General features: G+C 29.8%; 1 protein-coding gene across 1 annotated transcript in view; it reads left to right on the top strand.

Moving 5' to 3' along the window:
* LOC113373953 overlaps positions 1-22,273 on the top strand; it is an 89,399-nt gene that overhangs the window by 37,340 nt on the left and 29,786 nt on the right. The window contains exons 3-5 of the mRNA XM_026614216.1: positions 3,496-3,696; positions 8,243-8,388; positions 11,189-11,377. Of these exons, the coding sequence (XP_026470001.1) occupies positions 3,496-3,696; positions 8,243-8,388; positions 11,189-11,377 (536 nt within the window). The remainder of the gene's footprint in view (positions 1-3,495; positions 3,697-8,242; positions 8,389-11,188; positions 11,378-22,273) is intronic.

Consider the following 22,273-nt stretch of genomic DNA (forward strand, 5'->3'; position numbering starts at 1 on the left):
AGTTTCAGCAATCACATCCGTAATCAACGACCTAAAGGACGTAATAAAACAAATGATGCAACAAAATACAATGATTATGAATATGTTATCCCTTGTGGTAAGTAAACTAAATAAATAATGGCTAATTTATTAAAAATTGCTATATGGAATGCCAATGGCATCTGCCAACACAGACGCGAAATTACTCACTTTCTTATCGAGCATAAAATCGACATACTGTTAATAAGTGAATCGCACTTGTCATATGGTGCTACATTCAACATTCCTAACTACAGGACCTACTACACGCCACATCCTGATGGAACCAGTCATGCAGGAAGCGCAGTTTTAATAAAGTCAAATATACGCCATCAAGAACTAAACAAATACGATGCTAATTATTTACAGGCCACCACATTACTAGTGAACGTAGTACCATTCGACATTATGGTTTCTTCAGTTTACTGCCCACCCAGACATACCATCAAATCTGATCAGTTTCAAGCATTCTTCAACACGGTGGGTCCCAGATTTCTAGTTGGAGGTGACTTCAATTGTAAGAACACACTCTGGGGTTCAAGATTAACTACGCCTAAAAGTCGTGAACTCGAAAAAGCAATCACCTCTAAGAAACTTGCCGTCGTGTCTCCATGGTCACCCACATATTGGCCCAGTGACCCCCACAAACACCCAGACCTGCTTGATTTTGCCATCACAAAAGGATTAAATCTCTCTAACATATCGATAATTTCAACCTACGACTTGTCATCGGATCACTCGCCTTTGATAATAACTCTGAGCTGCTCCTGCGCAGTAAGTTTTCCTGAAACTTTTTTACACAACTCGAGGACAAATTGGGAACGTTACAGAAATAATATTTCTGAAAGATTGGACTTGAAGATTTGTTTGAAATCACCGAACGACATTGATGATTCTCTAAATCATCTAATACATGTACTACAAGACGCTGCAAAACTCTCAACACCACCATCAAAGCCGAAGGACGATCAACCATTAAGTATTGAAATTAAACGATTAATTGCCGAAAAACGCAAAGCTCGACGTCTTTGGCAAAAATCTCACGATCCAAAGGATAAAACTGTTTTTAACAATCTGAATAACAAGTTGAGAAGAAAATTGCTTGAACACAATAACTCGTGTTTTGACCAATACATCACCAATCTCAATAGAAAAGACAATTCAATCTGGCGTGCCGTAAAAACCAATAACAAACAGCACTCAATCAATAGCCCACTAAAAATCAATACTCCCAACGAACCTACTTGGGCTCGTACCGATTCTGAAAAGGCAGTTTGTTTTGCGGATCACTTGGAAACAGTTTTCCAGCCAAATATTTCCATGGACAATAATACAGTTGTAATAGCCAGAACTCCAACAGATTGTAGCGCAGAATTACGTATTCCAAAATTCACTCCAGCTCAAGTATTTTCTCACACCCGGGCGCTGCAAAATAGGAAATCCCCTGGCATCGATCTAATAACACCTAAAATGCTGAAAGAGCTGCCAAGAAAAGGACACGTTTTACTAACATACATTATCAACGCCATCTACAGACTGAAGTACTGGCCTACATTGCTTAAGCAATCGGAAATTATATTAATTCTAAAACCAGGCAAAAATCCAGAATTACCAGATTCATACAGACCAATAAGTCTCTTGTCCACCATTGCCAAGCTATTTGAAAAAATGATTTTGTCGGATATCACGACTAAATATGAGATATTTCCTACACATCAGTTTGGATTTCGTCCAATGCACTCAACGATCCAGCAGTGCCATCGTGTGGTAGACAAAATCTACAAATCGTTTGAGAAAGGAGAATACTGCACCGCAGCTCTTCTCGATGTGAGCCACGCGTTCGACAGAGTCTGGCACCATGGTCTCCCAATCAAAATCAACAAAATTATGCCTGATTACTATGAATTCTTCAAATCCTATTTATCGGACAGAACTTTTCGAACAAAAGTAGGCAGGCAGGTATCGACGTTTCGGAAAATTGAAGCCGGGGTCCCCCAGGGAAGTGCTCTGGGGCCTATTTTGTATATCATTTATACCCATGATATTCCGACTTGCAACGGCACCCTTACAGGAACTTTTGCTGACGACACTGTTATAATGGCTACCGACTATAATCCTATTGTAGCCAGCAAGATACTCCAAGAGCATCTAGACTCAATTGAACTTTGGTCCAAAAAATGGAGAGTAAAAATTAATGAAAGCAAGTCGTGCCATATAACCTTCACGCTGAAAAAGGGTAAATGCCCTCCTGTCAGCATGAATAACAAGGCTATACCAGAGGTCTCCAACATCAAATATCTCGGTATTCATTTGGACCATAAACTAAACTGGATACAACATATAAACCAAAAAATAAAAGAGATACGAAGCAAAGTCAGGTCACTGTATTGGTTAATAGGACATCACTCCAAGCTGTCGCTGTACAACAAACTTCTTATTTACAAATCTTCCATTAAACCTATATGGACCTATGGAGTCGAGCTTTGGGGATGCGCCAGCAAAACCAGAATCAAGGCCTTACAGAGACAACAATAAAAAAATTTAAGACTTATCACAAGCGCGCCTTGGTATGTATCCAACGAAATCTTGCATAATGACCTCCATATGGAAACAGTTCAAGAAGTGATCAGTAAAAGAAGCATATCTCACTTTGCCCGGCTACATAACCACGTAAATTCCATCATACAACCGCTGCTGTTGGACTCTCAACCCAGAAGACTCAAGAAGAAACAACCAGCAGATCTTCTCTAAGTGTCTAGTAATCCTCATTGGAGGGTTATCTACCATGCCAACTATTATACTCAAGTGCAACTCTATTTGAGTTAATATTGAACCAAACAGCCATAGAACAACAATATGTTCTGATTGCTGTTGGATAATGTTAAAAAAAAAAAAAAAAAAAAAAAAAACATTCATTTAATCCTCACTTTAGCTTATATAAATATTGTAATTTTTCTAATTGCTAAATAAATCTATCTAAAAAATACTATTATAGAAAATATTGATAGTATACGGTTAAATGAATAGCTAAAGTTATAATAAATATAGCATATTCGTAAAAAGTCGGAAGTTGTGAGATTATCTATTTCATGTCACTTAAAGTCGTATTTTGTACAATATTATAAGAAGAGTAATAATTGAATTGAAAAATAGTTTTTGTGTGTTCACCATTTCGAGAAATAAGTGACAAATAAATAAAATAATAATTGAATAAAACTACTTTGATAATTAGTAAAATTGAATATGAATAAAAACATTTTAAATGTATTAGTAAGTTATGTATCGATATTTAATAATAATGTATAAACAAACAATTCCAGAATTAACCGGAACCATGGTAACAAATATTCTGGTTAATAACTTGCCTCACAATTACTACATAGAAAATATTTTATAAATTTCAATCTAATTTTGGGCTGTGCAAACAGTTTCAGTTACCTGGATATGATTAATGGATGTTTATTCTTCATTTCACAGTTGACATTTGACACGTTTACCGTTGGCCGTTTTGCCGGTCTGGGAGCAGACGGCTGCCCAGACGGCCACATGTCAGTCGCCGAAGAGGGACGACCCGAGTCCGGGGGCCGATGGTGCGGCGCAGCTTGGGGGTACACGGTGTACTATAGCGAGACGCCGTCAGTCAACGTGACATTGCGTTTGGACAGACTAGCCCAACAGGTAGATTTATGTTTTTCATTTATTACTTTTATTCTTTATAGTTTTGGAGTATTTTATATTTATCTCCAGTCCAGTTATTTAATAATAGGAGAAAGATGAAGTATGATCGTTCCAACAACTTCCCATTATTGCTTTCAGTCAGTGCCTTACATTAACATTATCTGTAGACCTTACATTAACATGATCTGTAGACCATTGCTTTTAAAGAAACAAAATTTTGGAGTACAGTTGTGACATGTATTTCTTGTCCTTTTCGGGTGATTTAACCCTTTCCACTCGGCGGCGGCATCCGAGTCGAAAGGGTTAAACAGATGAAAAATCTAACATAAGTAAGACAAGATATAAAAGAAAAGAAAAACAAAAATTCAATATATACAAAAAAAAATTTTGCAACGAAATATTGTTAACTTTGTTTGAAAAAATATGTTGTGTTATATATTGTTACATTTATTCATAAGCTTTATTAAGGTCACTATTTTAGTATTTCCATGTTACCAAATGTTCAAATTATCATTTATTTTTACTTTTCTCTCAGCAAACTGGTAAATTAATAAAATTATGGCTGATCAAAAAAAAGGGTTGCAAGCGTACCCAATCTTTCCTACTTATTTATAACTTCACAATATTATGCCACAATGTTATTGAATATTATTGTAACTTTTTTTTGTAAAGAAAGAAGAAGAATGAAGTCACGTTTAAGAGTATATAGAATAGTATAGAATATAAAATAGAAAGTATAAATAAAAATTATATAGGGAAAATAGTATGAACCTGAAGATTGTATTGAAATTGAAATATGTTGTATGTGTCTAAATGCTCGATTAAGCGAAGCCAATAAAGATAAATAAATAAAAAAAAATCCGAATTCAATAGACTCATTCGAGTTACTCATATAATTCAATTTTAATTGAATCATTCAAAAATCGAGCTATTCAACTTCTGCACAGATTATTGTTTTCTTTGCATTTGTTTATTAGACAGAACGTCGAAAGCGAATTTGTTTATAAAATAAAAAACCCAATTTTAATAGGCCCAAGATTCCAAATATTTTTCTATATGCTTTAGTAATATTAAAGTGTTTGGCTATATAATATTGTACATTAATTTGAAAATATATTTTAACCATATTCAAAATTGAACCATTTTTAATTATTTTTATAATATATTCTTTGATAGCAAATTATATTTTTAACAAAGATTTTGATCACAATAATTTACGAGAATTATGACTCGTTTCAGTCGGAGCCATCACTAATTTTATCCGAGATTTAGCCCCCTTATCTGATTATGAGCAGAATATTTAATCCAATTATTAATAGAAATTTTGTAATTTTGTTTTCAAATTTAAAAATGATATACATCTCAATATTATATTACTAATTGAAAAAAAATGATAGTTATTAGTTTATTAGTTTTATTTGTATTTATATGTTATGGATGTGTAGATAAATATGCATTTTTTTTTTGAATTTGTTTGATTTATTTTTTCAGTGTAAAAAGATAATAAAAATGAATTTTATATCAATATTGTTTGAATCATGATAGTGTTCATAGCTACTAATACTTCCTAAATTTAAATTGGATTTTCGGCAGTACATGTTGTAATAGATAAAACTTCAAACAGCTATGAATTTTATTCATTAATTTGTTTTATTTTTTTTACTGTATTTACAATAAATAACTTTGGTATGATTAATTTACACTATATTTATTGGCTGGTCATTCAACATACGTTCATGTTTTGTTGCCATTAATATAATTTGATTATTTTATTTTAAACTTAAAATTAAAAGTCAAATAACGATATATGAAGAAGAATATAGTAATTTCATTTATGGTCAGTATAGGAACTTTTGTTAATTAAAATTTTAAGTCGAATTGAGATTACCGTGAACTACTAAACCTAATTACAATTCACCGTAGAAATATTTTAAACAAATAAAGGAAATTTTAATTGCTTCAAGGACTTGATTTTTATTTAATTAAATTCAGCTAACCAATGGCGTTAATTTAAAACCAGCATAAATAATATTCATATATGAACTTTCAATTTAAAACTTTCAAAGCATTAATTTTGTCACTTTTTTGTCCAAATATATTAACATTGGCAAAGTACAATTTTAGGGTCAGTACAGTAATTGAATTACCTAACAGAAATATCAGTTAGGAAACAATATTTCATGACAGTTTCAAATTTACATACATGTATTTTCCGTGCTACATACAAATAATTTTCATGTACATTTAATTTATGATCCCAATGCGTAATTTTATCATTTAAGCTCGGGAAATCGTTCAACATACATTGCAAATGTGGTAAATTTTGTTGGATATCAAATTTCATGATACATAAATATAAATATCATTGATATTAAGCGAAACAAATTTAATTTATTTGTAACTGAGCTTTTGTTAGGTTTGAAACCAATAATTAAGTTTATTTCTCTGGAAATAATTGGTTGGTCGTGTAATGGGTTAATAGTTTTGAATAGCTCATGCATAAATATAATTTTAATATATTTTTAATGCCTTATGTATTTAATAACGTTTATTTTTGAAAAATGTATATATATATATATATATATATATATATATATATATATTAGGGTGGTCCTTAAAATGGTCATTTTCGAATTTCCTTGCTCCCAGGGGCTCAGATGGTTCCAAATAGATAAAAAACAATTCTCTTAAAGTTTTAGCACTTAATATTAACGTTTAGATAGAGCGCAATTCAATCAAAGTTTTGTATGGAAATAGCATGGAAATTTTTTCAAAAATTTTAAAAATGTTTTTAGATGTAATTTGGCGAACAAATGAATGAATAAAACTCATTCATTTGTCGCTAAGTTATACCTAAAACATTTTTTTTTAATTTTCGAAATTTTTGCCATGCTCCTTTCTTACGAAGTTTGATTGAATTGCGCTCTATCTAAACGTTAATATTAGGAGCTAAAACTTTCAGAGAATTGTTTTTTATCAATTTGGAACCATTTGAGCCCCTGGGAGCAAGAAAATTCGAAAATGACCATTTTAAGGACCACCCTAATATATATATATATATATATATATATATATATATATATATTGATTGTTTCTTTTCCATAAAAAACAATTTGTTTTTGAAGATGTTTAATAACGACGTTTCGGAACTAAATACGTTACATCATCAGGTTTATTCTGTAATAATTTATATATTCATATCACTAATAATTTTTTTTTGTTAAAAACACTCGATTTTTTTGGAGGATATTTGTAGATGTTATGTCTACACAAGACTTAACCACACTTTAGTTATTTTAGAATATTTAACAGTATCACTACAGAAAATGAAATATTTTAAATTAATTCTTTCATTTCAGAATATTTTTAAATTTACTTTATATACCATAATAAATACTAATTTTTTTAAGTTTATTTGATTATAATTATAAATTGTGTTATTATCTATGTTTACCAATATAAGATATTTGAATAGGGTACTGAGTACTATGTATTTTCTAGTTTGCTGGGAGAAAAAAAAAATAAATGGTGATTTGAACATTCGCCTAATTTTATTGTCAAAAATATGGAACACATCACAACATAATCATTTACAAAGTTTATGAATATAAAATAACTATTTATAACTATTATAATTTTTTAAACAAGAAATATTTGTGAAATCTTTTGTTTTCTTGTATTGAATTTGCCTTCTCCTTTATCTTGCGTAGTTTGTCTTAGTTATGTTAGATTGTATATGTTTAGATTTCACTCAAAAAGGTCAAAAATACATGTCACAACACATACATTTGTGTGGCATATACATGTTGCTTAACTAATTGCTTACAATTAATTGCTTACAATTAACTTCTATTAAATGTATTAGATGTATTAGATATACAATTCACAATTTTCAGTAAATAAAATACAAATTAAGAAATGCTAAAATAATTTTGTCTTGATTTTATGAAACTTGATATTAAGTCTTCGTTTAGAGCATCTTCAAAAGTTGAGGTCGTGTATATTGATTGATTTTCTGAAAAAAAGAGCAGTATCAGAGTCGAAAAATATTTCTTAGCTAAGATAGCTATTGCTCAACTTACGACAAAGTAACAAACAAAATGATCTACCCTGTATACAAGTATCTGTTAATAATAACAGAAATCGAACAAAAGACAGGGCGCTGACTCAATGCGATGATGGAAAGTTGTTTAAACAAACATACTTCATGTTTCTCCCTTTGGACCCTATCTTAAAATCAGTATAGTTTAGCAGTTGTGACTGTCACTGTCGTACCCTGTTACAACCGTACCCAATCTTCCCTAATATATATAGTTGAAAAAACACGCAAATAAACCTTCGAAACTCGAAACGCAAAATCATAAAGAATAAAATATATAATGCATATTAATATAAATATAATATAGTATTTGTAAAATCAACACTTGCTTTTTAGTTAAAAATAGAATGGTCTCAATTATCATAAGCTGTGTATGTCGCAGCAATATCTTATATCAGTAACAGTATTTTATCTGTGGCTTTCGCTCATACAATATTTCAAATTCAGGGCGTCGGATATAACTTTGATCTAAAGTTATCTTACAAGTTGTTGCGTAAGGATGACATACGACTTCGCAACGAAGGTGGAGCTTGGACCGGCGAATTGGTTCCGGGCACTTACTGTTCGAGAGAACTGCACGATTGCGACATAAGGTGAATATAAACTTTCATTTAAAATTGAATCATTTTATTTCGAATAACTATAGAAAATTTTTAGTATAGAAGGTGCAGTGATCGCATGTATTAAATGGATAACTGTTGTGCTAGCTAGATGATAAACAATAAGTGTCCAGTATCTAAACAAATATTTATTATACATATAAATACGTAAATCCGTCCTTAAGCATAAAAAGATTCAGGTATTTTATATATCAGGCTATTCAAATTTTGATAAACTATTCTAGAATTTATAAACATAAATAAAATAGTGATAATGACCTAAAAAATTAATATTAATAAGATGAGAAACGTCAAAATATAAATTCACATAAAATTTGAACTCAAATGATGATGGTATGTTATATTATGAACAAGATAAATGTAATTTAGAAATTATTATTACTAAAAAGCAACAAGATATCCCAGAAATTAAAAGATCAAATTTAACCAATAGAGTTCATTTACTTCGACAGTTGACAGTTCCAGAAATTTAAATTTACTTAAAATCAAATTAATAATTCTTAATTTTATTTGTATTGACACTCCTGAAAATTTGGACTTTGATTAATAAAAATGTGTTGATTATTATATTTATTTTATAAATGCATGATATATAAAAATATTAATATATTTATCATTCTACATATAATAGTATAATGTAATGTCTCATATTTGTAATTATCTAATAATAATTAATTAATCATAGCTTAAAATGATAATTAATTATTTAATATTTGTTTTTTAGGGTGTTGCTTGAATTGAATTTTGCTTTTCGAAGGACCGATTGTAAATACTTTTGCGCGAACAATATTCTTAAATTTTTTGATTTGCTATTATATTTATTGCAAAAAGTACTTTAATAAATGATACTTTTATAGACGCAGCTAGTTAGCAATTTAAATTTCAAATAATGTGAATAAATTCTTTGCGTTTATTACTTCATATTAATTCATAATATTAAATTTTTTAAAAAAATTGTACGGATCTATTAGTTTTTTTGTATTGCAATAAAATTTAATCGATATTTCAAAATGAATTACAAGTTACAAATTGTTTAAATAAAATCCTACGTAGACCAAATGAAAATCAGCATCGATTTAACGATAATAATATAACATGGAGAAAATGCTGGTGTTACAATGTAACGTTCATGAATATTTTGTATTTTTTATTTTCATAATTTATGAAGCTAAGTATTGCGTAATATTCTTATTTTTTACATATTGCATAAAATAACTTGTATATATAGCACCAAAGACAAAGTTATGGCGCACTTATAAAGTGCACTCAGTTTATACGTTGAATATAAAATTACGTAAGATTTCCAGAAGATTATGGTTCAAGTTTTAAGATATTAGTACAGTTCTGAGATTATAATATTTGGATAAATTCTATAGTATATTAGCACCAAAATTTAATCAAGATATAATTTAGTACATTGATAAAAGGTGAACCACTAGGTTTTTCTTTTAAAATTCTATGTTATTTGTCAAATTAACTAGTCAATATCTTTCAAACGAAGAAAACAAAAAAAAACTTTAATATATTAGTTTAAACAATTTGTAAATAAAATTGAGAGAAATTTACAAGAAAGAACTTCGAATGATTTTTTTTAATTTTTGGGATTCATATTCGTAAATTTACAATGATATGAACCCATACTATTATTACAAAAATCCATATTGCCTAATAATAAAATCATGTATTGTAATATAGTTGACAACAATTTTCTAGAAAATATATAGAAACATAACAATGCTATATATCTTGAATGCCGATTGTGACAAATGTTGTAATGTGTGTACTAATTCATTATCAGGAGCAAATTTCTATTAGGATAAAAATGCATCCATAAATAGATAGCTATATTTGATTCGATAAATTAATAATAAAATTTGAGACATTTGAGACAAAGGATAATGAGATAATATAATGAAGATCAGAGATTATTATTGTTCTATCTACAAATCGTGCAGCATTTTTTATTAACTTTGCTCTTTACTTTTGAGAACTAAAAATTTGTTATTTCTACTAACTTACTAAATTTCATCAAGTAATAATAAAACTAAATCTTATCTGTTCTGTGTTATTCCGAATTATATTAATTAAATGCGATACTTGAACATATGGAGCAAAGTATATAGTTTATTAATATCAATTTGCTGTATATTTATATATATTAGGATGGTCGTTAAAATGGTCATTTTCGAAATTCCTTGTTCCCAGGGGTTCAAATGGTTTCAAATTGATAAAAAATTGATCAAAAATTTAAAAAATATCTTTTAGATGTAATTTAGCGAACACATGAATGAATAAAACTCATTCATTTGTCGCTAAGTTATACCTGAAACATTTTTTTTTAAATTTCCAAATTTTTTTCCATGCTCTTTCCATACGAAGTTTGATTGAATTGCGCTCTATTTAAACGTTAATATTAAGAGTTAAAACTTTCAGGGAATTGTTTTTTATCAATTTCGAACCATTTGCGCCCCTGGAAGCAAGGAAATTCGAAAATGACCATTTTAAGGACCACCCTAATATATATATATATATATATATATATATATATATATATATATATAAATATATATATAGTAAGATTATAGTAGCATTGCTTGTTATTACTACAATGTTTTCTGTATTGTGTATTTGGACATTGTTAACGAATATATATATAACGAATGCAAGGACGGAAGTCATCTTAATGTAAATCCAGCCCATTTATTCACCTAATCAAGCAGTTATCTTAAAGTTCATTATATGTTAATTGAATTTTTTTTCATATTACACACAGACCATGCCGCATAAGGTCGCCGAACTATCCGGGCGTTTACCCGCGCAACCTGACTTGCACGTACCGAGTGAGGCAGCGCGCGCCGCCGCCCGGAGCGCACGCCATGCTCGCAGTACGACAGCCGGATGGTCATAAGCTGCATATCAAGGAACAGGCGCCGCACTACGAACGGGGGCAGAGATTGCTCAGGTTAGTGAAAAAAGAGAATTTTTTATTAGTGGGCTTTATTTTGATTTTCTAGCATATGACTAATTGACCCAGCGGTGGCGTAATCGGTGCGGATGTGGGCTAGTCCAACTAGTCCCCGGTTTGATGGTTTGATTTCCGCCTCAGTCATGTCGAGACATCAGACAGCATGATTATAAGGATTATAAACCTCAATTGAAAATATCTTCTCGTTGGCATAGCTGCATTTAAAAATATGGTCATCATTATTAAATTTGATGATCTAATAAATCTGGCTTACTTTCTGTATGTGTGTGTGTGCGTGTGCATGTGTATATGTGTCCAATTGATAACTGATTATTTTCGGAGGTAATAAATACAACTTATTGAATTTCTCTTCTAAGTTACTGAAAAAAACATTTCATAAAGAGCTTTAAAATTTTTTGAAAAATGAAAAAAATTGAATTTAAAAAACCTTTCTTTTATATTTCGAATTTAAAAAAAAAAACTTTTATTTATTAAATTTATTAAAATTATATTTTATTTGAAAGATTCGATTCCTATTGATAACGATAACGTGCTGATTAGTTATTGGCCAAGGCAAGTCCAACTGTTTCGAAAATACGGGCCAAAATGCCAAGCATGATAATTCAGGTTTTGAGAAACGAAACGTCTAATATCATTAAAAAAAATACATGTACATATAGCCAAAATAAAGAACTGCTTAACTTTGTGGGAGGCAGGTCTAGCGGTTTCGGTGTTCCAATGAAAAAAAATTAAATAGAAACATTTGGTGGTCAAAAGTGATCATTAGACATGTGCATATCAAATTATCAGGAATGGGGTGGCATTTTTGTCAGTGCCTCAGGGCGCCAAATTTTTAAATCCGGCCCTGTAGTGTATGTTAATATTACTACTATGATTTTGCTTTGCAAATTCAATATGCTTATATTGCATATTTTTGCTTTATAATTTTGTTGCATTTTTTGCATACACACCGTTTATCGGCGAAAACTTACTTTATCATTACATTTTATTTTCCCTATTCATTTGCAATCTTTAAATTCAGTGAACTAGATTTTTCTTTGTGATTAATGTAGCATATAGTATATATATATTTCCAAAATCACTGATAAAATAACAATTTTAAAGGTTGTTTAATTATAAGTATCTCAATAATTTAATTATATTACCTTTAACATATTATATAGATACTGATACTTCAAATTTTATATTTTTTCTATTTTATGCGTGAAGGTTGTAATTTATTTCAACCAATGATATAAAAAAATATGTTTCTCAAAATTGTTTTTCGCATTCTTTCAATGATAAAACAAATTTATCCATTAAAGATTTGTTCTGACAGAAAAAATTCAAATTGATACCAACATTTTTTTGCATATATACTTTAATTGTAACTTAGACTTTGGTTGTGTCAAGCATCATTTTTTGTGAAATTCTAATTATGACGTATGAAACTAAAAGTGTTTATTTTTCACTTGAAAATCTTGGCTAATGATAAAATATCTAGATAACCATCTACCTTTTTTATTTGTAAATACCAAACTATGTCGTAACTATCTATAATAAAAAAATTGATTGTGAAAAAATTTAGAGCAGAATTGTTAAGATTCTTATTATATTTCATACATTACCATAGTTAATACTTAATATATCATATGAAAAAATACGGTAACTGTGTATAGATGCTTTTATTAGTTTCATAATTAAAGGATTATAAATTGATTTTGTAAGGTAGTTCATAGTTTTTAATAGTTTTCAGCACCTGTAGCATTAGAATTATTTAATAATTGTATATTAATTCAATTTAAAATATTAACTATTCAAAAAATATTTTAACAAAGCATGTCATAATTAGCCAAGTTGACTACAATTTCCTTCAACGCCTGTTGCAATATTATTTACACACGATGCACTTTGCAGATTTATTTTAACGCTATACGACAAATTTCATTAGGCAAACAATTTGCTTAAGACCCAATGAATCTTTGCAGACTATGTACAAAATTACTTTATAATTCTGAATCAACATAATGATGAGTAGTTGGAAAACTAACGTAAAAGCATATCTGCCTGCATAAGATCTTATATTCAATATAATACTACTGAGTAACTTATACTGCTGTTTCCATTATAGAAAGTTGAGCGCATTATACATATCGCAGCGTATGGGGTAACTAAGTTATATAAAAGTTTCGCATAATGTGCATATGTGTTGCAGGCAAAGAATGAGTGTACGAGTACATGCAGCATTTCCATTGTAATTTTATCCTGGCACTACCGAAACTTATTGAATTACAATTTGTATCAAACTGAGAAGATACTAAAATTTGAAACAAAAACAATTTTGCCTGGATTAGTGTAGAAATCAGAGTAAAAAATATGAGTAATTTAATCAATAATCAATCATAAATAATCCTAATACTAGCAATAAGTCTTAATATTGATTGTGATTTTTAGAAAAGATTCGAAATTGAAAAATTTGTCCTATTATCTAGAAACAATAGTACTAAAGTCATGATTCTCCTTCACAAAAATGTTTAAATCATTATAAAATACATTTAAATTTGTAATGTGATTGAGTTTTGGAAATTATCAATAACTTTGAAACGGTTAAAAAAACGTTTTATAATTATTGTTTTTACATAATTTCTATGATTATTATTTTTATTTATTTATTATTATTATTATTATAGTTTGTTTTTTTCCTTTACTTTACATTATAGATTTGTTTAGATTATGCTCTCATTGTAGCTCATAGAATTACTTACAATATTCTGATTGTTACATATAAATTGAATAAAAAATATTACGTTATATATAGCAATTTTAATTTATCCAGAAATAGTATTTTAACTCCTTAATAAATTAATTTTTAAAATATTGGTATGTGGCCATATATAGGACAAAAGTATAATTCTCAAGAATTTCGATATAATATAAACTACTATCATATATTTTAATAAAATTTCTCTAATTATTAATTGTCATATCCAATATATGATTCATACAATTAAATATTATTTAATGTATTTGACTAAAATATAAAAGTATAAAGATGTGTTGTATCGCACACAAATTTGAAATTTCCGACTCTGATTTTTGGGTAATATCATTGACTCTCAAATAATTGAATAAAACTTTCCTCAATGTCAATCATCTTATGCTTCAATAAAATTCAATCCGTGTAATTTTTAAACGACATACATACACGACACACAAACAACACCAAATCGTTCGACACTGATTTTTGAGCAATATCGCTGGTTCTGAATGAATCAATACTAAATGCTTATTTTAAGTTCAACTGACTTAATCACCAATAATATCGGACCTATAGTATTAAATTATTCTCAATTTTTGTAATGTGAACTTGTAGGGAAAATAGGGAAGAAATAGCATATATAGACTAAATAAAACAGTGGCTTTATTTTAAAATTGGTCAGTTTTAGTACCGTTTGCACGAATGTATTGCGTTAGGAAATTCATAATCACAATCCTGTCAGATGATCAGATGTTAGTCGTCTTAGTAAAAAGTTTATTTTAAGAGTGAAGTTTTTTAACTTCCCGTAGGGCAAGTTATAGTAACCGCAAATAAAATCAAAAATGAAAATATTGATATATCTTAACGTTTTAAAACCTTCTGAACATTTTGGCATACCTTATGAAAAATGGATGTATGTGTGTGTGTACGTGTATGTGTGTGTGTGCGGATACAAATTTTCGTCGACGATTTCGGGAACACGGATGGAGCGATTTGAATAATTCAAAAAACATTTTACTTGTATTAATAAGATGATCTAGTAAGAAAAGTAAAAAAATGCCATTTGGCGGTCAAAAATGACCAAGATATATGCGCATCAAATTATCAGATATTTTATAGAGATTTTAACAATAAGTATAAATTTTGTTTACATTCCTATGAGTTCCGTACCAATGTTTATCCGTTACACGGCGACGCGGCGCTTACGCTTTCGATGTTTCGTCTCTATGCAGTTAAAGCAGTGCGATTGCTTTGAAAAAAAGTTCAGAATTTCCAAAATATTTCAAAATAAATTTTTCTTCAAAAAGCCTTTTTTTTCAAAAGAAAATAAAATTTAGTCAAAAATGTATAGTTTCTCAAAAATCTAATTATTTAGAGTAAATTTTTTTCAAAAATCTTAATCTTTTTGGTACGGGAAGTTCCGGCAATTTGCCTTAAGGCACAATGCAATGCGCCCCACTAGTTTGTTATTATTTGTATTTATTTATTATTAACTATTAAAATTAAAATTAAATTAAAAAACCTATACCAGTAGTAGTGCTTATGATCCATTTTATAGCAATTATTAACTGTTTGACAGTAATTATTATTAGTTTTTGTCCGTTTGTAGTATGATTTGTTCTCATTGGGCTCATGCGTTATATGATGATGTCCTGAAGAAGACCAAACGATTTATTTGTGATCATTTTAAAACTAGTATCTTAGTTTGTCTTTACCTTATATGCCATGGTTTGGCAAATGGTTATGGCAAAATGTTTTTGTAATGAATTGCATTTCACGATCCCACAATTTGGCAAATACATTTTCTAAGTCATAAATCATAATCGCTCTATATGGACTAATTATGGATATCCGATTATTAATTATTACCATTATTATCATACGATCTTTAAAGTTAATACCAGGTATTCACAAACACCGCATTTAAAATTCAAAGTATTTAGAAAAAGTGCTCTCATCGTCGCAAAACGTCGCTCGCATAATTGCATCCATTAAGACAGTCACGTAGTTACTTTGTGAATCAACAACATCCACCATCCACCTGTACTGCACTCCGCCGCCGCGTCACTCCCTTTCGGTTCTCTTTGCTTCCGTTTGCGAGATCATTAGTGGGAGATTCATACTTTGTTATTAAAACGTAACTATGCATGGCAATTAAACGAGTCGTTCTGGAGCCCCGTATTTATATATTCTTGCATACATAGGGATAAACACACGTATTCAAGGGAATCCAATTCTTGTTCAATTAGACAAGGCGCTGGTGGATATTTTCATTATTTAAATAATAGTAGTAGTTTTACATTTTGCAATTTCACATACTCAGTTTTTTTCTTCTTCAATTATGTGGATGCTTACAGATGCTTACTAATCTACACTAGGCGTAAGTGGCATTTTGCTCTAAAGCAAGTTGCATGAACTTCTAGATATGTATATAATGGACTTAATCAATAGGAAACTAGTGTGGTGCATGGCATCGTCCTTAAGGCAAATTGCTGAAGCGTCCTGTACCATAATTAGAAATCTTGGTACGGAACCCAAAAATATTTTCACAAAATGTGTACACATTCTTAAAATCTCTATAAAATATCTGATAATTTGATGTACTATGTCCAATAAACATTTCTGACCGCCAAGTGACATTTTGTAACTTATTTTTATTGAGAGTCTATAACCGCTAGACCTGCCTGCCCAGAAATGATCAATTCTTCATCTTGTCAATACAAGTAAAATGTTTTTTTAAATTATGTTAGCTTTCTGATTTGATGCACTGTTCTCTTAAAAACTGAGTTACCGTTTTTGGCACTTCCTGTCCCTTATCTTCGAAACGGCTAGAGATGCCTTCGCACTGATCAGCAAGTCTCCTTATCAATACAAATCGAATGTTTTTTGAATTATTCAAATTGGTGGATCCGCGTTCTCGAAATCGTCGACAAAAATGTATCCGCATACACACACATACACACACGCACACACATACATCCATTTTTTCTAAGGTATTCCTAAATATTCTTTGAAACGTAAAGATATATAAAAATTTTCATTTTCGATTATGGATGATTAGGGTAGGGCGGGGCTAGTTGAGCAAATTTTTACTTAAACGGATGTAGCTCCTCAATGAAAAGTCTCAATAAATTGCTATACCGCTTAATGGATTTGTTGTTTATCGCATAGCAAAACTGTTAATACTAGATTTTGGTAATAAGTAAAATTTAAAAGCTACAGCTGTTTAAATCCAAAAAGTCAAGTATGCTCAATGTACCCCATAGGTGGGGCAAGTTGAGCACTAAGAAAGTATAATGAAATTATAGGTTCAATGTCGATTAGTGATGAAATAAAATAAGTTTTTATTAACCAGTTCTATATTTATAGTCTTTATTGACAAAGAAAACAAAACTTACAGTAATTTTCTTTAATTAATTAACGAAAAGTAGAATCAACAAAACAATATCGTATCTTAGGAATTATTTTACCATTATATTCAGTATTTTTCTTTAAAATCATTATTTCTTTATATTATTACTCATAGACTTAGCTAAAATTTTAAAAATAATTAATTTCTGGAAATTAATGGTAATTTCCTTAGTGACAGAACAAGTTTAGCAGCTATGCTCAACTAACCCCAACTCGGAATTTCAAAATAAAAGTGAGTTTATAAAAAAACCGTAAGAATTATACCCAGAATCTCTGTGCATATTAAAAATTCAATAATTATATGGAAGAATAGCATTTACCTGATTAGAAATAAATAACATTTGACTAAACCAGACGAAAACTCGTGATGAATCACTTTTTTACTTTTTGGTCTCAAAATAAACAAAACGCCCGTGAGCCTCACTCATTTGTCCAGCGGCCACTAGCGATCGCGGGATGTTTATTTCTCCCAAACATCAATCTTTCCGCCATATAATGCCTAAACGGACGGTGAATAGTTTTCGAGATATTTCGATTGCTCAACTTGCCCCTATGCTCAACTAGCCCCGCCCTACCCTACTTAGTATAGCAAGTTGCTGTAGAGATTTCTCAATTTTGTATAAATTTTCTTCAGTTATTTTCAAGCATGGAAGATTAATCTAACTCTTAATTAATTTTTATAATTTAACCAGTTGGGTTTTTTTTTCTAATATTTCAGTATGTTCATTAAGACTAGCAACTCTTATCTATTACCATTCAAGGTTCCATATTTGGCAAATGTTTTTCAATGATCAATCTTGAAGAAACGATCTGACCGATCTCTTCCAAATACTATTCAGTATGGTTTCTAAATTATATGTTTCGAATAGTTCTTGAATTTGAAAGATTAGCAGATCCTTTTGGGAAAAGGTAGAAGAAAAATTTTTGCACTTCTGTACTATGAAGAGTGAACGGCTTGGCCGGCCTACGTGCAGAATTATACAATGCCAGTCCTTATCAAGTTGCATCTATTGGCTTTTAAATTTTTGAATTCAACAAAACGGCAAAAATCGATTCCGAAAGACACACATTCATACACATACAAACTTTTAACAAATTTGTTTTCAAAGTTTAACAACCAGATTTTTTCGTCGTTAAAAAATAATACATAAGAATACACGACTAAAACAAATCTTTTTCTTATTTAACAAGGTAGAGCAGAGCTTGAAGGTTAGCGGGTAAAATGGTCGACCACTGATATCTCAAAAATAAGTAAAGTTACGAATTTTTTAACAATATTTAAAAGTAGAGGAAAAAATATGTTATCAGGAGAAAAATATATAAATTATCTAACAGCAATGTTAGATAATTTATAACCAAAGTATTTTCTTTCATTCTTAGTAGTTTTGATTGTGAGCACTATTGTTATGTTTGAGAGACTAATATAATTTTTAAGTATACACTATTTTTTATATGTAATATTAGTATTTTTAAGTTAGATTTAACCGTTTATTATATTACTTCTATAAAAGCTTATTTGTGGGTGGGATAAAAAGAAACAACTGAACGTTTACCCTTTCTAAAGCAACTTTTAGAAATTAGTTCTCTCACTTTGTAAATGCAGCAATAATTGCTGCTTCATTTACCATTTGCTTTGTCTGATCACTTTGTTATGTAACGTTTTCGCCACGCAGCCATCAGCTTACTCCCCAAGTCACAGGATTCTAAAGTTTCTTAAAAATGATAAATAATATAACTGATTACTTTCGCGTTTACAAGATTGTAAGTGTGTTATACCCAAATGCTCTTAGTCTAATGCATCTAATTCTTATCCCACCTGTACTGTCCCACACCAGAGGCAGGTTACTACGTATTTACTGAAACGGGCCGTTCTGTTTCCCTTCAGCTTAATGGCGCGATTTCATTTGCTTCCGCTCCTGGTATAAATGCGACCGTTGTTATTTTAGATGTGCACCCCAATGTAACCTGACGCCTATTGTGTACAATACACCGTATTATTATTAGTCGAACGTAGGTCGTTGTATCTGTAAGTTTAAGCAGAATAGGAAAGCATTTTTCGAGCTTCGGGAAACCCTGTTGATGCTTTGCAGGTGAAAACCGATTTACGTATAATGAGGTTGCATATCACTTCAATTTAGTTACACTTGGTTGAATACTAGTTGAAGGTTTATTATTTATGTAATCACAAAATGCAGTATGGGGGTACGGTTGTGTCACGTTTTTGATTAGCCATGATTGTGTTAATATACCAGTTAGCTGGGGAAAAAGTTAATAAAATGTTAATACCGGTATTTCAGGTATTTTTACATAAGCGCTATTTGATACATAATTCACTAAAGTTTAAATTTCTCCGAACAAATTTATCTTTAAATTCCATAATCGCATAAACAGCTATATCTTTAAGTGATTCTATAGGGTAAACAAATGACAAATATTATCTCAACTCGTCATTGAACTGAATATTTATTGCTTTACTAAGAGGGCTTCATATTGTGTTACAATAAATAGAGTTAGGCTGATAGATAATGATGTTCGTTTTATCTTATGTAAAAATGTAATGGTTTTCTAAGTGACATTTGCGTCAAAATATTTTATATCATACAGATTACCCCCGCGTAATCTTTATTTTTTCTAACTTTATACATAATAATTATGATAATTACTGAATATTTTTACTTCTTATTACAATTATAAAACTTCGAAGCTTGACTATAGAACCATCAAATTATTTTAAATAACAATACTCAACAATTATAGTATCTTATTATTTATCTCGATAAAGTATCGGATCTTAAATTAGTGTAGAAAAATTATTTTTTTTAAATATTGGAGTTTGTGCTAATTCAACACATCGGATAAAGACAATACAGTTTATTATAATAATGTAATATGATCTTTTATGAGTATTTGGTCTTTCTTACTTACGAGTTTGTTCTTGGTGAAAAGTACTCAATATATTCGATACTGATAATGAATTAATTAAATTGGATATAATTTTGTTAAATTACTATTAAAAGAATCAACTCATTGTTTTTTTTTGTTTTTATTGTTTAGTTGAATATAGTTGTAATTGTATGTACATTTTTTTATATTTGCACAAGTAACTTTCAATTTTTTACGTTTGTTTAAGATAATAAAAATACCAGCATTTTACCAGTAGTCCGGTTTTAAAATGAAAAATTACCGAAATACCGGTATTGAAATTTTTCATCGGTATTGCATTTCCTGATATGCACCAAAATGGTTTATAACGATTTCGTATGGCCGTAATTTCAGAAAAATCTTTGATTTTTTATAATTAATTACGAAGAAGCAGCTTGGCAGATTGTCATGCCAAAATGATAAATCTTCTACTTCTTTATATAGTTACATTAAATGTCTTTCACATTTTTATAATCAGTTCAGCTAAGAATTGGCTCACACACTAACATACATATTTTTTTCAAATTTGATCTCAAACTATTCCGAGTGATTTGAAACGTCGAGAAATCATAAAATTTACATGTCGGATTTTTTCGTGAAAACATAAAATGTTTCGTGAAGTTACAAACTGTAGTGAAATATATCTCTTTGGAATTGACTTAAATGCTTTTAATTTTTTGTTTCTATAGTAATTGATCATAGTGTTTTTGTATTTAATCCTTTTAATTCAAAATGATTTAAATTCGTGTTATTCAAATCGATTATTAATTCCTGCAGTATAATTTAAGTTTAATTTGCTCTTACTGCAGACGAATGAAATCCTTTATTATTTGAATGCACAAAGCAAAGAATCCATTACCCATTACAATCCATTCGGGGCCGCTAAACGCTCAATCCAATCTGGGAACTTCACCTTTATATAATTCCGCGTCCGATGTTCTTTGCTCAATCCACTTAAACGCGCTCGATTCCCACTCGCCAAGACCAACGGATTCATAGCCGACTCTGCGGGTTAACGAGTCAACCGTTCGTGGAAGTATCTCTAATTGGAATCTTATTAGATGGGTACATTTGTCTCGTGGCCTTGGGATTTTCGTCTGTAGGGAGTTTCTGCTTATTCCATAAAAAGGGAGGAATATATAGTGAGGTAAAGGAGACATGTCAATTTTGGCAATGGTGAGAAAGCCAGTAACAGAACTGTAAAATGTTTATTTCTTCAACTGTACAATTTATATTTATATTCATATTGGATTTCATATTCATATTCATATTCGTCTTTGTGTTGGTCTTCGTGTTGGTCTTCGTATTCGTATTTGCATTTGCATTCGTATCCGCTTTCGTATTTGTATTCGTTTTCGTTTTCTATTCGAATTCGTATTCATATTCATATTTATTTTCATATTCATCTTCATATTCGATCATCATCATCTTTATATTCATATTCATAGTAATGTAATCATATTCATATTTATATTTATGTTCGTGTTTGTGTTCGTATTATATTCGTGTTTGTGTATTTGTAGAATACAGTTAGTATTGTGTATTAATCTTCATATAATTTATATTTATATGTGGGAGAATTTACATAAATAATACAGCCACTATTTGTATTTATTTTCACTGCATTTACATTACAATTGTAATATGTATGAAGTAGTATAGAATTTTTTTACAAAAAAAACTGAACTAAAAAACTTTAAATTTATACGGTATTCATTTATATTATGAGGTAGCATTTACCTTTTTGTACATTTTTTTCCCGAAGGAGAAGTTTGTGTTTTCATAAAAAAATCCGATTTGCT

The sequence above is a fragment of the Ctenocephalides felis genome, unplaced genomic scaffold (genome assembly GCF_003426905.1).
Source record: "Ctenocephalides felis isolate EL2017-DRISC unplaced genomic scaffold, ASM342690v1 CF-g0.4_SCAFFOLD_01604, whole genome shotgun sequence".
In the NCBI taxonomy this organism is placed as follows: Eukaryota; Metazoa; Arthropoda; class Insecta; order Siphonaptera; family Pulicidae; genus Ctenocephalides; species Ctenocephalides felis.